Below are 20525 nucleotides of genomic sequence, written 5' to 3'. Positions count from 1 at the left end.
CTCTTCTATATTATCCTGGGGTTGAATATTCCCTAAACGTCAATGCCTGGTGGTTATTGTCCTTTTGGCAAACATAACAAAAGAATAGCTGCGCTCATCAAAATTCAAATAAGCGCTGACTCATTTGTAGTACTTGTTTTATTGTTTTTAATAGTATTCTGCATCTCCTGTTTCCTTGCTTGTTTTCAGGGACCTCCAGGTCCATCTGGAGAAGCTGGCCCACCTGGACCACCTGGCAAGAGAGTAAGTCTGTGGCCATAAGAGCTAAAATTACTACCATATTTTTATTTTTGTGTATCACTGGTGAGCTTTCGTCAATAATCCAACAAAGGCTGACTCACTACAGGAGTGAATTGTTTTGATATAAAATACCTTGCTGACCTAGGCTATTGTCCATTTTAAAATCATGACTGAACAAGCCCGCGTGAAATGCCATAGCCCTATTCTAAAATAGATGAACGCCGTGTGTATTGTTGGCATTGTACTCTGGCTCCAACAGACCAGGATCCTTCCCCACTTCACTAAACCCCCCCTCAACAACTCAATCTTGGCAGTAAAGCAGGAGAGATTCATTTTCATTAAAAGTAGAGTGGGGAAAACAAAGTGGGAGATTTAAGGGGTCAAGGCGTTGCGCTGTCTGCAAAGAAATCCACCTCAAAGCCCGTTGAGAAATGAATGGCAAGATGTGAAAATCATTCTTTTTTTTCTTAGCAAGAAATTGAAAGGGCTTACCAAAAAATAGTTGGAAAAAAGGAGCCGTCTGTTCCAAACTCACACGCATTTTAAACCAGGGTTGATTGCTTTGCTAATGTGCCCAATGAAATTTACATTCTGAGTATTTAGCATGGTATCAGCATAGGCTGCACCTAAATGGCCTCGGGATTATAGTAAGGAAAAGGGCTATTTTATCACACACAGGTCTTTAATCACTGAGAAAAAAATGGGACCTGAGATGATCCCTGCTAGTCTCCGACAGGTTGCTCCTTTGAATACACAATTTCACAGCAAGAGTTATTTAGGAGCTATAGGGCCTTTTTGTGTCTTCTCAGCATTTTGCCTGTATAAATTTGCAACAACCCTTAAATTTCTCATCAGCACAGCCACTGATTCTGAATAAGTCAATTTAGCATAGCAGCAAATTTAGTTTCATCTGATTTGCTTAATGCCTTAATACTGAAAATTATTTAACTTTGCTTCTCAGATTAAGAAATAAGGAAAAGTAATAAACCTCATCTGGCTTTAAGTCTTTTTTATTTGGGTATAGGTCGCTATTCTAATTTTCTTTCTCAGTAACTGTTAGCAATTTTATTCAATTAAGAAAAGAAATTATCTGTGTTTTATAACTTGACTAGAAGAACACACCTACACATCGGCTCTAGCCACTGTACCATCGTGCTACAATTGAAATGGCCCTTTGTGCTGATCAAGAGCCTGCCTCTTCACTACCAGTAAGAGATACACAACAGGAGAAGATGAAAGCTCCAAGACAGGAGGCAAGCGGACATTACAGGCCCTCAGTCAATAGCTCTCAGGCCTCAGTCAGCCAGATGAGAGTGGAATTTGGATGGAGAGCGTTTTTGAAGAGTGGTGACCAGAGCTGGAGTTGAAAGAAATCACTGTGTGCCTGAGAGATCCTGACCTGAAAGGAAAGACAGCCTGCCAACCCCTTGATTGAAGATGGCTATGTGCGTGTCTGTGTGTATTCGTACATGGCAGCACAATTTTGTGTTTTTGTGGGCGGACAAAAGCATGTCACTTTAATGGATCTTGACGTAACTAAGGTAGTGCACATTCAAGGGCATTGGATTATCATCGCTGTTTGGAAGACACCGCCCACCAAGTATTTATCAGGCAAGACAATTGTTCAATATGAAATCGAATAAAAGTAAAGTGAAATGCCAAGAGGCTGGGGAGATGACCTAGCAAAATGTCTAGTGCAGGGTTAGTGTAAACTGAAACTGAAACTAAATCTAAAATTAGCAGTGAAAAAAAATTGCCGTAAACTGAAACTAAATGAAAGCATTACCCTTTAAGGAAAACTCTTTCTAGGTAGTTTTTTTAGGGATATATAAGGTATAAGGTTCATGTATTGTCATTTTGCAACACAAGGGTGCACAATGAAATGAAAGTTGTAGCCTGTTCATGCTGCACATAGAAAAAATGTATACAAACATTCAAATAAGAAGTGTTAAGTAGCACACTTCATAAACATATTTTTGTATGTATATGTAGCTACATAGTTCTGACTGCTAAACTGACTACTAAAATAAAATAAAAACTAACTGAAAATCCACACCTATAGTACTATAACCTTGGTCTCTCATTCAAGACCATAGCATCCATACAGCTAACACATGCTGTACATCATTTAAAACAAATGAGCCAACTAACAAACAGAAACACGACCAATGTTTCTGCTCACTGATCTTCTGGTTAGCCTCAGAAACGGTGATCAAAGTCAATGATGAACGTTCCCTGGTGTCTACAGTCTTGTTGAACAGTTAGTGTGTGTTGATGCTCTGTCGTTGAAATGCTAAAGTGGTGTCCTGTCGTTTTCCTCAGGGACCTCCGGGGGCTGCTGGTGCAGAGGGCAGGCAAGGAGAGAAGGGCGCTAAGGTAACAAAATCAATTCATCCTTCTCACAGTAGAGCCGTCTCAGCAAGTCCCTGGGCTGCTCTCTCCCACCACCATACCCACATTGTTCCCCATCTTGAATTAAAAAAACAAAAACACAGAAGTAATTTAATTTCCAGCCTAAATTAGATGGAAATTTATGGACACAGCCTGTTTGAGTAAAACTAAGATTCACTTGTTTCTTGCATTGTGCCGTGGCTTAATTTCAAGACCGACAAAAGGAGTAAACGCTATTTATGTCTAGCCCTCAGGTATTCACAGTGATCATGCTCTACTGTTTTTAGTGAGAATCTGGCCCCAATGATGTTCTCCGGGATGGCACTTGTCTTACACAAATCTAGTTTCATCAGTATCTGAATCTATACACATGATCTGTTTCTTTGCACATTGACAGAAACAATTACCATTAGCTGGTGCATGCTCAGTATAAATCACATTTACTACAAAAATATAGCTTTCTTCTCAGCAAATCCACTGGTTACTTTACATTTTATATTATACCACTATACTATGCTTTAAACCCTATGTATCGGTATCTTCTTTAAATGCTAAAGCAATTTTATAAATATTTGCACTGAAAGATAATCACCTTTTATGAAACATGTTCATGTTCTGAAAAGTGTAAATCATCCTTGAATATGTGCTTGAAATTCTTAAAGCTTAATCTTTTTACTTCCAGAAGAAAGAAGTGCAGCTGTAAGACACATTAGTTGGAATAAATTCATTAAAGTAGTTCTGACCAGTTTGCAGTAAGTCTGTAATCTGTAAACACCTTGCAGCTCAAACTTGATACCATATTTCCATGAGCGCTGTCTAGTCTGTGTAAATATTGATGTATTTCAGATTACAGTTGGTCAGCTGTGGCACACTTTAATCTTGAGGCCATAGTACTTTCCTCATGACCTTAAAATGAAAACATGGCAGGTTATAACACCATCTATTATTTTGCCTGTTCTAAACCTCATTAGGAGGAACAGGAACAGTTGATAACTCAGACTGTTGTTTACTTGTCCTCATTTACCCGATCTACACACTGCATACTGTCTCAGCATAATTCAAAGCTAAAAGCAGCCCGCAGCTAAATTCTGACAAAAATACTGTGAGATACTGAAAGGGCTCCAATGAAAACCTGACAAGATATCAAGTGTTGCTGCAGACTGTAGAAGTTGTTACACATATAGAAGCTTTTATTCTATACTATTACCTAACCTAGCATTATGTTTCAAACATTTTTTATGTAGGTTTTTGAAAAGAGCCACATTTACCATTGTCTTTGTCATTTACCTGTGCTGTCCTCCAAAAAAACAGTGTACACAGAAGAAAGACTTTTTTTAATGAATTTGATCAAATTTTAAAATAATCAGCAGTTTTATTCCAAAAATTAATTGTGCTAAATTCTTCAGGCTGAGTCAGGCTTTCACAATACTTTCATATCCACATACAGGGTGAGGCAGGTGCTGAGGGTCCAGCAGGTAAAACAGGACCGGTCGGACCCCAGGGACCTCCAGGAAAGCCCGGTCCAGAGGGTCTGCGTGGAATCCCTGGCCCTGTCGTAAGTCTGTGCATATACATTCATGCATGCTCAAACTCAGACACACATAAAAAACACTGCGAAGGCATGATGATAGACTTCATGGAATAATCAATACATCCATTTGGCTTATACTTTAGTTTCACTTGTTTATTCCAGCACCCTTTTTTTCCCTGTTTGGGCTATTTATCATCGTGCTGAGCACAGAAAATCAATGGCAGGCCAGAGAAATACAGCAGGCTATAATGCTCACTGCAATTGAACGACTTTTCACAGGGAGAACAAGGACTGCCCGGCGCCCCAGGACAAGATGGTCCACCTGGTCCCATGGTTAGTATGCACGATATCTCCCTTTCTCTCTCCCGCTCACTTTCATTATTTATCTATCTAGCTGGAGTTGGAGCGTTTTTTTCACTTTTGACAGAGCCAAGTTTACCCTTGCTCCAAGACTTTAAGTTCAATCTTATTCCAAACCTACATTCTCTGTACTGAAAATACATAGATGAAATTGCTGTTAATCATCTCACCTGTCTCTGGATATGCATATTTCCCAATAGCTGGACTGTTCCCATAAGACATATACTATATGTAATATGCACATGGTTGTCATCTTTGCTTTTCCATGCTCCATGCTTTTCTCTAAATATACTGCTATAATTGATGCTTCTTTGATGCTTCTTTTGTTCCCTTCCTTTGTCCCTCTGTGTAAATTCATTCTTAACTTATTTTATGGTTGTTTAGGGTCCTCCTGGTCTTCCTGGTTTGAAAGGTGATCCTGGGTCTAAAGGTGAAAAGGTGAGTGTAGCCCTTTTACTTATGTCTGCCTGGAAGCTGTTTTCATTGCCCGCCTTCTAAATAGGCTGAAAAATAAACCTGAAAACAGTGAACACTGAACTTGGTTCAGACTTCAGTCAAGACTGCTCTCCACTTGCAAAGATTCCACGACTTTGCAACTGATGAAATGAAGGCTTATGTTAGCATTTTGCAAACACAATTAGTTTTTGCCATAGCTGCTACAAGAGAAAAACTCTTCCAGGGTTAAACATGCAGCTGAATGTGATGTATCACTCTAATCTGTCTAATCTTGCTCTTTTCTTCACTGCCACTGTCAAATTTGTCAGTGAAATATAACTGTAAACGATATTCAGACAGCACACATTACTCTATCTAATTTCCTCCCACACTGGCTTGAGAGAGAGCAGTTTAAAAGCACACAATAGAGGCACCGTGTTGACTGGTGTGCATTTTGAATGCTGTCAAATCAGCGGGCCTGGTTTGAGCTTGCCTATTTCAAATTCATCATCTTTGTGTTGTGAACTGTTGTTTTGTGAGTGGGGGGGTTTGTCTGTTGTAGGAGAGTCATTTCAATTATAATTTCTGAGGATTTGTATTTTAATGAAACTTCACTCCTTCCAGCCTCTGATGTGCATTTAAATTTTGTGGAAAAAAGCTGTTACAGTTTTGCTTTTGTTACACATGCATGCAGCAGCTTTAAAGTTTGAGCATGCAAAGAAACATTGCTGTTATCTTTGATTGTTCTTTTTGTCTGCACAATTGTTTTCGCCCTGCAGGGTCACCCAGGTTTGATTGGCCTGATTGGACCCCCTGGTGAGCAAGGAGAGAAGGGAGACAGAGGTTTGCCCGGGCCCCAAGGTTCTCCCGGTGGCAAGGGCGACAGTGTAAGTAATTGATGACTCTACTCTCACGTTGGTCCTCTGGGCCATCTTTTAGCCCATTTGCCCTTCCACTGTGGCCACAGGTCTTACCACAGTTGCTTGCTGTTGATTAAAAGCCACTGCAGCTGAGCCCTGCACTGCACTGCACATCTCTTCACTCCCCATATCCACTGTGAGCAAACATTCTGTTGGTTCTAGCTTCTGAATGATTAGTTTACTCAAATTGCCTAAAAAGTGGTTTTGAGGCATCTTGTGTAAACAACTGTCTTCCATCGATTGTTTTCGGACAAATTTGCGTGAATAGTGACTGAATAAAGCTTCAAATATTTCTAGTTTTCCACTCCACATCCAAACATTTTCTATTTCCCCTGTTTTCCAGTGAGCAGCCTGAACACCTTGAACTGTACACTTTAGATTTTCATTCTACCACTCGTTTGAATTGTGGTCATTTTTGTGTGTCTAATGCCTGCTGTGATAATATAATATTCTGCATCATGGAAAACACTGATAAGAATTTCCTTAAAATATTTTTGCTCAACCACTGCGAGCCTCCACTTCAACACGAGACAGTGCTGCAATGAGGTTAAAGCTTGGTCTCAATAAAGGGCTGATGACAGCCTTCATCCATTTTTGAATAAACATTGCAGAACAGCTGTATATGCTATTCTGTCCTGCTGTGGCCCTCAGCTTGCCCGACTCAGTGATTTAAGATGATGAGTTGGATTTAGTATCTGGAGATTAAGCCTAATGAAATCGTAATGTTGCCTTTTGTCAGAGAACAAGGGCCTCTAAAAAAGTTTTCTCTCAGTTTACCATTTCTATTTTGGGGCCAGAAAGGGGCCTCATATTGTTTGTCTTCATTTCCTGACAAAATTGAGCTACAAGATTGTAATTGCTGGGTTCAAGTAATCGGCCCCCCAACAAGTGCAGTGTTTGGTCTTCCAAAATAAAGACTACTTCTTCTCTCAGTTAATAAAAAATCTCCATAATTCGATGTGAAAGCTTCTTACCATTATGCATCTGTTCAGCTCATAAACTAAGTATTCATTCCATGTCCCTGGTACTGTGCCATTATATTCTAGCTTTTTCATTTCACTCATTATTCAAGCCTCACAATAACACTGTCCATTGTTTCCTTAATGTATATCTGCTTTCATCTCATCACATCACAGGGTATTGGTGGATCTGCCGGTCCACTCGGTCCCCCAGGTCCCCCTGGTCTGCCTGTAAGTCTTTCACTGATTCAGTCATTCATTGAGATTCTACACTGATAATAGAATGACTTTGCCAAATTGCTGTGTTTATGTCCTGTCTGATGCAGGGTCCTCAAGGTCCAAAGGGATCCAAGGGTTCATCTGTAAGTACTATCAGTGTTTTTAAAGACATATAGCCACTGTGTGTATGTTAGATGTATCTTAGGTAATGTGTTTCTATTCATGTTCATTCCAGGGTCCTGCTGGTGCAAAGGGAGATACTGGTTCAATTGGTCCTCCTGGTCCTCCTGTGAGTATTTAAAATCACTACTGTTGCCCATATTTTCATTTAGTGAAAATTGTCACAGTTTCTGAAGTATTGTCTATGTTCAGTCTTCTTCTATGAAATCTAAATCTGTTTCTCCCACCACACCCTTCAGGGCCCACCAGGTGAAGTCATCCAGCCCCTGCCCATCCAGTCACCCAAGAAGACCAAGCGCTCCAGTGACATGCAATCAGACGCAGCCATGATGGACTATGGCGAGGGCATGGAGGACATCTTTGGCTCGCTCAACAACCTCAAACAGGACATCGAACGCATGAAATATCCCATGGGAACGCAAAACAACCCAGCTAGAACATGCAAAGATCTGCAGCTCTGTCACCCAGAGTTCCCTGATGGTAAGCTGAATCAAATCAGGAGCGTTAAATGAAAAGTAAATTTATATAAAAAACGTAAAAGTAGAACATGCTTAAGACATAGTGATATAATTTTATCTAGCAGTGTATAAGGCAGAAAATGAGCATTAAGTTCCTATGAAGCTGAGTTTCACATACAGTAGGATGAAAGATTCTTGCACACTTTAAGGAGCTTTGAGCCATTTTCTGTGGACATCAGTTAAAGAGGATGTTTGAGTGTGCTTGGCTCTCCTTAGGCGAATACTACATTGATCCAAACCAAGGCTGCTCAGGAGATTCCTTCAAAGTCTACTGTAACTTCACCGCCGGGGGCGAAACCTGCATCAATCCAGATAAGAAGTCTAATGGAGTAAGTGACTTTGGATTTGTACCCACGAGATTCATAACTTCCTGTTTGTAATCATCATTTCTCATCAAATATTAAGCCATCATGTTAAAGCAATACATCAACAAACAGCACAGCACTGGGCCGAAGATGCCAAAAGAAGCCATTTGATTTGCTTCAGGGCTAAGCTTGTACAGATTTGATATTCAATTTTGTGCAAACAACAGGACAACAGGAAAACCACCAAAAGGCAAATGGTATATAATGATTTGGATGTATGAAGTTTGTGAAAACGATATTTCAAAGATATTAAAATAACAAATAGGTTTATCTTCTGCTCCCAGATGATAAACTTTGATGCCACCCTTGAGGCTGTGCTTTCTACAAGTTTTTTTTCATGTTCATTCCATGATTTATAACAAAAACAGAAAATACTGCCCATGATAATATCTGTTGTTAATATGCTCTGTCTGGGTTTGTTTTCCACAGGTCAGAATATCTTCATGGCCCAAAGAAGTCCCTGGCTCATGGTTCAGTGAATTTAAGCGTGGTAAAATAGTAAGTCTATAGTGCTGCACTAAATGGATTGTTCCATCTTTCCTATTTTTTCTGCATTCTCCTCTGCACCTGTACAGAGACTCAAGCTGCTAATAGCCTCAAATAGCAGCATCACCCATAAAATTGTGAGGCAGTGACCCAAAGTTGCTCCTCATAAAGACATCCCAGGCTACACAAATGAGTTAGCATTAATTTTTAGAGAAGATAGAGCACAGAAAATTCAAAGTGCAATGGTAATCTATAATAATCTCGCTCCTTTTGAACTAGTGGTTCATTTTCTTTGTCACAACATTGCATTTCTTAGACTATTCCATATAAAGAAGAGTGCATCAATAAAACATTACGGAGGATTCAAGCACAATGCCTCAGAATTAGCATTCCAGTAGTTCTCACTCTGTCCTTGAACAGTTAAAAATTATCTCAGTAAACATCAGCTTCTATTTCTTGTAGTCAGAAATAAAAGAAACAAGCTTGTCTTGCTTCATCAAACTGGTGTCATACTTCGACAGACTGTCATAGAACGCCATACGGCTTTGTGGGATTAAAAGTACAGTTCACCTCCTGGTATTGTACTGAGTGTTCTTTTAATGCATGTTTTAAGAAAGGTTCACACAAAGTTCTCATTGGGGCCATGTGTGTTCTGAAGACCTGTAGTTTATTTTGTTTTAAAAAAGAGACATAAAGACATTAATTAAACTGAGACTCAGAATATATTTATAAGTGCTATTAAACTTAACATATAGGGAAAAAAAGTGTGGTATTAAGTAACCACACACAAATTGTACAATTACGTATGGAATCTGATTTTTTTTTTCTGCCTGAACATCAGAAGCTTTAATGAGTATTTCGTTTTTGGGTGATAGAATTTAAGTACAATAAAACTAACTGATCCTTCAGGGTAGAAATCCTTGTGTAGCAGCATCTCCTCTAGCTGGCTATGAAAGTCTTCTTTTGTGTCGAGGATGTTGATGTGAATCTTGAATCCATCTGAGCAAAAGTCTGTCTGACAGAGCACGTATGGCTTTGCTGACCGGAGTCATTTTGGGTGATGTTACATGTCTAGATCTTCTAGCGGCCATATTGAACTCCTCAGCAAAAGTACTGTGGCTCCAGTCTGTAATGTTACAAGTAATAGTGACAAAACAAAAGGAGTTAATGTTACAATGCAGCTTTCAGCCACTAGACTCATAAAAGCTGCTTTGTAAATTAGATTGATTAATAGACAGCAATGGTAACTGTATATCAATTGGAAAACCTCTGTCTAATTGGTATTTATAGATCAGCCATTCTCTTATACTCCATACACTAATACTCAATAGTTTTTACATGCTGAAGGAATTTAAAAGGACTCTATCTTAAAGATGCAACTGATCTAACTAAAATCTTAATATATTTATAAAATTCTGGCACCCAAAACTGTTTTGAATTTATCTTACACCTGTTCAGTTATTCATACATCCTTTACCAGAAAGTCAAAGTATCTTCATCTTGCTTTATTTTTCAGTAAAGCGGCCAATTTTTCATGTAGATATAAGTCTGGTTATTGATCTGGCTGTGGGAGATCTAACATCTGCGTTGTCTGACATCTTTGTTTATTTATCCAAACATCCTAAACAGGCTCTGGTTATTACTGGTTACTTTTATTCTTTTATGTATGATTTTTTTTTTTCATATTTGACGCATTTCTTTTATTCTTTATTTCTTACATTTCTTACAGAAATGCAACTGTGAAATGACAATGTAGACTCATGTTTGCTTCTTTACATTGACCTCTCTTTCTCTCTGTTTACCCACCAACAGCTTTCCTATGTTGACGCAGATGGAAACTCAATAAACATGGTACAGATGACCTTCCTCAGACTACTGACAGCCTCAGCCAGGCAAAACTTCACCTACAGCTGCCACCAGTCTGTGGCGTGGCACGACGCCACCAGCGACAGCTATGACAAGGCACTGCGCTTCCTGGGCGCCAATGATGAGGAGATGTCCTATGACAATAACCCTTACATCAAGGCCCTCTCAGACGGATGTGCGGTAAGCATTGGCATCACTCAAAATGACTGTTATGGAGATGTTCTAGTGCTGACTCTTGAATTTGTCTTTCAAGTAACATGTTTTGGATGAGTTATCTTTCTACCACTAGTAAGAAAGAAAACTTATAAAGAGGTTGTTCTCCAGCAAAGATCAAGTCTGATTAGTGACGCACTGACTCCTGTGGTGTTTCAAATTAAAGCCGATGAACTGTCAAGCTTCGAATGGTTGTAATCCATTTCTCATCCATTTGGCACTGAATAGAACCATTACTCCTCAAATGAAATCCAGTTAGTAGTGAAACAAAGAAGAGTGGAAAGCTATCGGTGTAGTTGATGACAGCTGATGACTGTCAAAACTCTCTCAGACACATTAGTAACGTTTTCCCAGCAGGTCCGGCCAAGGAAATGAAACTGGCCTAATGATGAGGATGAACACACAATAAAAACGTTTCTACAGTTACAAACGTGTGACAAAATTTGGGCCACATGACATTGTAAAAAAATAATTTTGTTATTATTTTGACAGATATATTGATTCCAATGTGATTTTTTTAAACTATTAAAACAATGATGATATGACTTTGGGACTGTTGGATCGAACAAGCCTGCTTTCTTCAATCTGGAGAGCAAGATTTGTTTTGTGTTTATTTTTCTGGTGTTTTCTCCTCTAATTGGTTCTTCTGCATCTCTGTATCTCTCTTATTGCAGACGAGAAAGGGCTATGGAAAGACTGTGATGGAGATAAATACTCCCAAAATCGATCAGGTTCCAATCATCGATGTCATGTTGACTGACTTTGGGGACCCTAACCAGAAGTTTGGGTTTGAAGTTGGGCCCGTCTGCTTCCTTGGCTAAATAAAAACGAAAAAGAAAAAAAAGGACTTGATGGGGCCAGCAAAGAAAGTCAAGTTGAGACGTTTTGGGTACCACCAAACCCCATTTCTAGCTCCCCACCCTTTTCTATGCCACATGCAAGTTTTGAATAAGAGATGGTGTAGCAAACATGTCTTTCCATGTATGTACGTGTAACCCAGGAAAATACTTGTTGCCCTTGTAGGGCTCGAACCACATGACTTAACCACGTTACGGAGCAAAGGTGAAGGACATTTGAAGGTGTGGCAGAGGAGGGTGAATTGGAGGTAACCAAGAGAGGGGGTCAGGAGACATGAGGGGACACAGGCCTCCTCTCTGGATACTCCAGGTGCTGTATGAAAACGACTACAATGGTGCTTGTTCAAAAACACAAAAAGTATAAAGAGGTGCTAAGAAAGAAGGTGTATTTTGATAATTATAAAAAAAAACTGTAATTATTATTTTGTACAATACTGTTATTTCTGAATCCACTTTCAAAACTTGCATGTGTATCAGATTCTGCTTCCAGCTCTTATGTTTCAATGTCGGTTAGATATACAGTGTAAGTTAAAGACATCATTCAATCAAATAAATTTATAATTCTGGTATTTTATTTTGTTGAACACATGCTGTGTACCTGTCATGACGCAAATAAAGTGAGCATTCAAACAATTCTCTATTGCTAAATTAGACTGTATGCCCTTTGTATATATTGTCAGTCCAAAGCTTGAGGTTATTTGCTGTTTTGCCCTTGTGACCGTAGGTGAACCAACTGGAAGTATCACATCAACACGTATACGGCAACATCTCCCACTAATGTTGTGATCGTGTGCTAGTAGGAAGCAATCCTGGCATTAATTTTTCCTTTATTTAATTCTATTTGTTGTTTTTTTTCTCTGTTTTGTTTCCTGACAGGCTTTTTATTTCGGTTGTATACCTCAAACTTTCTTGATAACCTGTACGATGCAAGGATGTTATGCCCTGTATATACCTTGGTTAAGCAATTAAGTTTATATATTTTGGGTGGGGATTTTTTTAAGAGAGAAATACGATAACTGTTAAACATCCACTGTTCAAATCCTTCTGTGAATGCAATGAGAAGCCCTTTAGGTGACCCATTTTTGTAACTAAAATGAGAAAATGTTTTAATGTGCTTTTTATAGTTCATTTAAATATTAAAAACTGGATTCTAAACAACAGTGAGCTGAATGTCTCAATGGTTTGTGTTAGATGACTTTGGAGTAGATCTAACTACTGTAAATGTCAGATGCTTTAAATCAAAGATATGTTAATTTGACTAAGACTCTGGGTTGGTGCAATTCCATCTCTCTCTTGAAACCAATAAAGTACCATCTTACAATAACTTCCTTTCATTCTGAGTACATGAATGGAAATGTGAATAAGATATCTCATTTGGTTTGTCATAGGAAGAATGAAAAAATTATATGCTTAAATACATTTTCCAGTATGGCTTCTTATTTCCATGTGCCTCTGAGATAGATTAGCTATGGACATCTCACTAGATCTGAGTGTAGTAAGTGATGGTCTATTCAAGAGGCACAAAAACACACACACACAACTCAAGTGTTTTTTTTAATCAGAGAGAGGGAAATATCAAGGCTCATTATACAAAAAGGATAGAAAAGCTCCAATACAGTAGGAAGGGATTTTAGCACAGTAATCTTAGCATGTTATACACAACTGCATTGTCTCTTTGACTCGGATTACCTCAATTACCCCCAAATCTTTAGATTTTTTCCACAAAGAAGAACTGTGTGACTTCTGACTGAGAAAATTGTGACATTTTGTGTGACAGTTTTGTTTGGCTTGGTGGGGAAAAGAGGTTGTTAATTGTCTCCAGCAAAGTGCAGAAATGGAGGTGTGAGTTGAACCTTGTTCTCAGACATGCAAAGTCACACCGAGGTGATTAGAGACAGTAAATCTGAACCTGGAGCAAGCAGCCTGTTAGCTTAGCTTAGCAGAAACACTGGAAACGACACCTAGCCTGGCTCTGCCCAAAGGCAACAAGACCTGTTTACCAGACTGATGTCCCTAATTAACATATTACATCTTGTTTGTTTAGTCTGAAGAAAAGCTGTTGTTAAAAAACAACAATTTGCATTTTTACAGCAGGTTTTGTACTCAACTATTTCTTGGTTCAGGTTTCTGGTTCTTTCCAGGTTAAGCTGTTGTCTATCCTTCAAAGTAACACAGGCTATTGCTAACGTTCTTTACAAGGAGGATCAGGAGGAAAGATGTTTTTTTGTTCATTTAATTAAAAGGAGAGAAAAGGATTTGCAGAATTGCCATTACCTGGTTGAAACTATCTGCACAGTTGTAATAGAATCTTGGAAATACGAAGCCATAGCTTAGCTAATAGCTAGCCTGGCTTTATACAAAGGACACAAAATCCACTTACCAGCATCTCTAAAGCTGCCAGAGGCAGATTTTTTTGTTACTCTAAGGCTAACTGTCTCCCATGGTTTCCAGTCTCTATGCTAACCTAAGCTAACCAGCTTCTGCTTCATATTTAGTGACCAGCCGTATCATTCTTCTCATCTAGGTGAATAAGAGGGCATATAAGCGAATTCCCAAAATGTCCAACTATTGCTTTGAGTTTTCATTTCTGCCCCTTTATCTTAAAAAAATATAATTGAATTCATCCTGAGAGTATCCACAGTACTTCTAATTATGATTCTGGTGTAGATTGTTTCAGCCAGATCACTGCAATCCCGGCAACTCCTCTTCTCTCCTTGAAATTATGAGGGAAAAAAACCTAATTGGTATTCAGTCCTCCTGAGCCTCCTTGAAACAAATGTTAGCGATGGCCTGTGTCACTTCAAAGGATTGACCACCACTGAACCTTTTATTTTCTCCTCCAAGAGTGCAAAAGAAATCCACATAATAACAACTGACAAGTCTGTGCTATGCAGCAAAGAAAATGGACTTTGTATTTTCGTTTTATCTTTCTTTCTTTGGAGTGGGGGTCTTTGTAGAGAAGCTACCAAAGAGAATACTCATGTGGAACAGCACACACACCAGGAAAACAATCAAGAAATGTTCCCCCGTGGCTTCAGAGAAGAATTCAGCTCCACACTCATGTTACTTTCAACTTGCTTTTTGAGTCCTTTAACAGATACTGTGTTTGTCTCAGGAGATTACGTGCATCCTTAATAGCTCTTTTTACATATTCACAATGCACGGTTCATTTAAATGAAGCAATCAAACTTCTTTGAATTGTTGTGGAAGATCATAATAATAATCTCCTACATTATCATTTAAATAAGTGTCAGTTTTGCTATTCTCAATCACTGAATGAGAAAACACAACAGTGTTTTGAAGTATATCTATTGTAAGAGCCTCAACATTTGCTAACCAAATACTGTGTGGTAGGTCCTTCCAAGAAAAACCCTCAGAACTGAACAGAAAAAGAGTGCCACTGACAGAAACAAGTCTTTATGAACAAGAAATCGATTGAAAGAAATTGTCAAACTGATCATCTGACCAAGGATTGCTGGGAAGTGGGGTGCAGAGACACAACAACAATAGCTGGTTAGCAACAAAGAGGGGATATGCAACTTGAAAGACACTACATTCAAACGTCTTGTGGCAGAAACCCACATCAAACAAACTCCATTGTGAAGAGATTTCATTTGGTTGTCCCTAACACTCTGTTAAATCTCCAGTATCTATCTTTCTTATCCCTCCCTATATCTCAGCTTTGCTTCACCTTAATGTCCACCATCCAGATCTCAGTGACTAATTTGACAAGAGGCTAGTCAAAACTTTTTGCACTTTGACCAGCAGTTCATTTATTTTCAAGTTTTCAAACTCTTGCACGACCTTACAACGCTCTGTTATATTGACTGTAACTAATGACTGTTTGTTTTAGTTGAGTATCCATGATGTAGATAATTACAAGGACATCATTCCCATGGACCATTTAGTCCTCAGCAACACTCCCAGTCACAGCTGTCCAGGCTGCACCTGTTTTCCTCTGGATCAGAGGATGTGAAGGGATTACGCAGCACTCCAGGGATCACACCGTGACCTAACAGTCACAGTGGTCTTTAAGTGTAGTTGAAATCTAAGACAAGAGCAGCTATCCTTCCCAGCAAGGAACAATCAAACTCACTTTACATCACCTTGAGACAAAGTACTGTATGAGGTCTTTTTTTACAGAAAGTATCTCAGGTCAAAGTTGGTTTTACAAATGTACTGTACATGCAAATGGGGATCAAATCCAGTTTAACCATGTTTAAGTGACTTAGGTGTAAAATTTATCAGCTTCACATACTGTATGTATATGGGAGAAAGGCACCTCATACAAAAATCTCAAAACAAAATACAAAACTCATTTAGATTCATTCAAATATTTAGTTTAGCAAAAGTCAGTCTTTTTTATATATAGGTGGAGGAAGTAAGAATTTTAGCTTTAACCATTCAAATATTCATTAAAAGTATTAATCTTAGACATCTATATATTGTGCAGCAGAGATTATCTACTGAAATTAGCATGCTACCCAGCTAGCCCCGGTGTGTCCTGTTTTGTAAAACCGCTTTGTACATCAAGGTGCAATATTACAATATAGTAGCCCAGGCCAGACATGGGTACTGAGGAAACTGAGTCTGGTGGTACAGCAGTGGATACTTCTGTATCTTTTGCCAGATGGCAACAGGATGAACAGGTTGATGGGGAGGCTGTTGTCTTTTAGTATCCTTTGGGCTCTATGCAGACAGCTCACCTCACCAATATCCCTGATGCTCCGTAGATTGGAACCAATGATGGACGGTTTTAATTACTCTCGACAGCACCTTTCTGTCCTGACTGAATTAAATTATCAACTTGTTACCCTCTGTTTCCATCTGCAGTCCAACATTTGCCTCCACTCTCACTGATTTCCATGGGGGGGGGGGGGGGGGGGGGGGGGGGGGGGGTTGATTTTCCCTAACCAATCACTAGAGCCCAATGTATCCACCTGAATCTAATATCGTTTTAAGACAACACTGATGCGTAACCATGCCAACATACTGGAGCATAACAGAGTAGAACAAGCTACAAAGTCGAGTAATATAAAGAGGACATGCCGTCTATGTAAAAGCGGCAACCACTGTTGCTATCACTCCTCCTTGGTGCTGGTGCACAACTGGCAGCTTGACATTGGATCGTCTGCTTTTACAGAGGAGAAAAGGGTTTTTCATGTCCCAGTTCCAGACAAATCAGTCAACTTGGTGGAGTGGACAGATTCAAAGGTCTGGACCCAAAAAACCTTTAACTTTGTCTATACATCTCACTTTTTGGGTGGAGTTTGACAGACAGACAGAAAGAGAACACTTTCAGAGCTCTTTGTTGAGTGGGTGTGGGTGTGCTTATGGCGGTAAAAACAGGTTAATAATTTACATTCTGCAGCAAGATGTTCTTGGCTTGTTAGGTCTTTTCTTTCAGGTTTAATATTTGAAGTCTTTTGTGTTAGCAGTGAAAAGTCACCTTCTACCACATTCTACCAACGACAGAATGACTCAAACTCTATTTGTCTATGATATTATTAGCGTTTTAGTATTCTAATGTCAAGAGGTAAATTTGGCCATTTGTAATATGTGATAGAGAGAGGCTGAAAAGGGGCCTAAATATCAGCAGCAAATACACACAGCCTGAGGCGCTTTATGTTGGGGTTTGATGGCTTACTGAGTCACACCAGGAAAGTATATTTGAAAATTAATTAAATGTTTTGTATGACTCAATTATCATAATTTTGTTTTCAAGTAGAACAAGAATAATGTTCTTCATGACGTTCCACAAATAAATGCAATTTAGTTAAAAGGGCTTTAATTGAATACATTTTGAAGACTGGGAGCTGTCAGAGTCAGAGCAGGACAACAGTGGGCTCTGATCAGCCAACTGCAGCAAACGCTCCTCTGGTTCAATTGAGGTAAACCAGATGAGTGGAGGCTTTCCAGCTTTAATACAAACGACATTTTCTAGTGGCAAACTGGACCAAAGTTAAATTGTAATGCTGCTGACCAGAGCTAGTCTGAAAGTGCCCAGAGAGAAGTGGATTTTTTATACAAAACACTGGCTTTAGAAAATAGAATAACCTCCTTGCGGTTGAATGGCTCCACCACAGTCAAGTCGCCGTTTACATGCATGTCTGTCCAGGAATTAGGATTAAGTGTATCTTTTGGAAAAAAATTAAAGTTATTATTGAACTGACACGGATTACTCCAGTGAATCATTTCCAGTGAGAAACATGCTCTCTAGAGCTCTATTTAGAGACTATTTTTACTGAAGACTGACAGAGAGCTTCGTCACATGGTGCTACAACAATTAACTGAAACTCATCAGCTCTTGCTGTTGCTGCAAAGAAGCTACAAAATTATAAAACGTGGGGAGTACACCAACCGGTTTCGACGTGGGCATCCAAGATTAGTGTCTCCAATTCATTCAACCAAATGTGAAATATGGTCACAATAATCATTGTTCATCCTTGAGTCCTAGTGGTTGTTTGTTCCAGATATAATTAAATTCCCTCCAGGCATTCCTGAGAATTCACGTTCACGAGAAAGGACATAAGTAGGTCACCGTGACATTGACCTTTGATCTTTGACTACCAAAATCTAATCAGTTCATCCTTGAGTCCAAGTGGACATTATTGCTGAATCTAAAGCAATTCCTTATCAAAAACACAGACCAAAATATATCCTCATACCTAAAACGACTGAATAAGACAACTGCTGATGATCCCAAAATGTCACATGACTGCAACAAATGACAGTTGAAGAGCACCCGTGACAGGCAAACCAGACCAGACATACTCGGTTAGGCTTAGGAAATGATCATGGGTTGAAATAAATGTAAAATATTTGTGACGTATGTGATGTAAGTTAAAAGAACTCACTGATGACTTTTGACTTTGTACAGGACACAAACAGCTGTCTCCTGAGTGAAAGTTCTGTTCTTGTTTGTCCCAGCCACTGGCCTCAAGACTGTCACTCTTGTTCTAAGTCACCTGATTTCCTCCTTTGCTCCCCTCATAATTACTACAGGAGGTCGCCACCAACAATACACCATCAATACAGGTCATAGTAAGCTGCTTGCACAAACAACCTATACCGCCATTTTTCTGGTAGGTCGAGCTGGGTGGGGGGACATCTCGGAAACATAATGCCTCTGGATACAGTTGTCACAAGTGAAGAGGCATAATACAAATAATAAAATCCCCACATTGATGCACTGATGTGTATGTGCCTCTCCCTGTACCAAATTTCAAATAATCCATATATGCTTCAAAGATTGATTCCTCTTCACGTTTGCTCCAGAAACGTATACAGTAGGGATCATCTCTACATGACAGATGGGTTAACACAACGTGCACACTCCATTTTTACTATTCCTATATGACCCACCAATCCAAGGCAGTGCATTAAACATGCAGGCAGAGTGCTCCGTCAGCACAAATAAGGATTGAGTGGCAATCATTTTAAAGCACGAGCCTGGCTCTCAGCTCCATGCAGTCCTCAGAAGGGAAACTGGGAAATCTGCTCAATACTCTGACTGGGAACCCAAGGGAACGATCCCCAATCACTGTTACCTTCAAATCCCAGTATGGCTGTACAATGCTCTAAGCTATTTTTGTGATTCAGTTAATCAGCAAGCCCAGCAGCTTGATGCAACTGTATTGTCTACAGAAGAGATGAAGAGGCTGGTTAACTACTGTAGAGAGCTGAAATAGCTTTCATAATGGTTGACAACTGCATGTGTATATGTCAGTGCGGCGTCTCTGCTCTGAGACTGAACAGAATAGCTGCTGTTCAGAGTCGCGTAAGAGCAAGGCTCCAATAAGGTGAATGAAAAGCAGATCTTGCATTTATATATTTACCTTTCTTAGGAAAGCCTTACAAAGTTTCCAAACAACTTCTGAATAGAACACAGAAATGTGAAGTTGATGTGAAAACTGCTGTTATTGCCTGCTTAATATTCTCATAACATTCCAGGGCCGGGCAGCAGCAACACACTGAAAAACCTGTCAAACAAAAAAGGATTTTCAAGGATTTAAGTGGATATGCCATTTTACTAAAACAATTTCCCTCTCATTACATCAGCCACCTTATATGTCAGGCTGTATCTGTTTTAAATGAAAATAAAACACCAAAAAAGCTTCAGATTAACACAAATGAACCTTTACTAATGAGGAAGTGAAGCGATCAGTTCAGATTAACTGTACATAAGTGCATATCAAGTGAAATGGTCACAGTTTGGTTAGGGTTAGGCACCAAAACTACTTGGCTTGGTTCAGTTATGTTGTGTTGCCTTATGTTACATAGGCTACGTGAATTTTTGCTTTACAATATGCAGACCACTGTTTATCCATCACATTTTAGCAATTTGTTACCTTACACAAATTGGTCTCACTCATGGGTCATCATCCAAAATAAAGTGCTTTTGTAGTGTTGGTTTTTTGTTGTCGCTGGATATTTTAACTGCATATTACAAAAGTGGCACATTTCACTGATATCCACAGGTGCAATAGAGCCCTGGGGTTATAATGATGCTGCATGACTCATAGTCTTCACAGAATATCATGACGTAAGCCAAAGATGTTGACAAGTTAGTGTTTAATGTGAGCTGTGCAACACTAAATGTCTTTTTAGGCTTATTTAGTTTACTTTATGACCCTTTGCCCTATTATTTTGGGCACTCAGCTTCTTAAAGTGACTGCAGTGATAAAGTACAGCCTTTGAAGGAACAGTTTAACCTTTTTGGGGAATACTTATATGCTATCTTGTCAAATGTAAGATGAAGAGATCACAGTGAGGACTGCCAGTAGGACTTGCAGTGTGAGACAGCATTCCGGCCTTTGTGCTACGCTAAGCTAATCGGCTGCTACCATTCGCTTCAAATTTGCTCACCTATTTCTTGGCTGGGTTCAGTGACTTCTTGGAGCCTCCGCTGACATTACCTCCCAAAAAAGTGAGCTTTATGTGTTGGTTTTGTCAGAGCCAGATGAACTGTTTCTCTCCATTTGA

The 20525-nt window shown here is 39.3% G+C and overlaps 1 protein-coding gene across 1 annotated transcript in view; it reads left to right on the top strand.

Moving 5' to 3' along the window:
- The window catches only part of col11a1a (collagen, type XI, alpha 1a), an 80976-nt gene extending 69472 nt beyond the window's left edge, over positions 1-11504 (top strand). The window contains exons 54-67 of the mRNA XM_073488672.1: positions 190-243; positions 2563-2616; positions 4079-4186; positions 4442-4495; positions 4907-4960; positions 5737-5844; positions 7014-7067; positions 7163-7198; positions 7291-7344; positions 7475-7715; positions 7970-8082; positions 8548-8616; positions 10417-10650; positions 11358-11504. Of these exons, the coding sequence (XP_073344773.1) occupies positions 190-243; positions 2563-2616; positions 4079-4186; positions 4442-4495; positions 4907-4960; positions 5737-5844; positions 7014-7067; positions 7163-7198; positions 7291-7344; positions 7475-7715; positions 7970-8082; positions 8548-8616; positions 10417-10650; positions 11358-11504 (1380 nt within the window). The remainder of the gene's footprint in view (positions 1-189; positions 244-2562; positions 2617-4078; positions 4187-4441; positions 4496-4906; positions 4961-5736; positions 5845-7013; positions 7068-7162; positions 7199-7290; positions 7345-7474; positions 7716-7969; positions 8083-8547; positions 8617-10416; positions 10651-11357) is intronic.
- The last annotated feature ends 9021 nt before the right edge of the window (positions 11505-20525 follow it).

Source organism: Pagrus major, chromosome 19, assembly GCF_040436345.1.
Source record: "Pagrus major chromosome 19, Pma_NU_1.0".
Classification (NCBI taxonomy): Eukaryota; Metazoa; Chordata; class Actinopteri; order Spariformes; family Sparidae; genus Pagrus; species Pagrus major.
The sequence above is the reverse complement of the archived record's forward strand: the minus strand, read 5'-3'. Positions and strand labels throughout refer to the sequence as shown.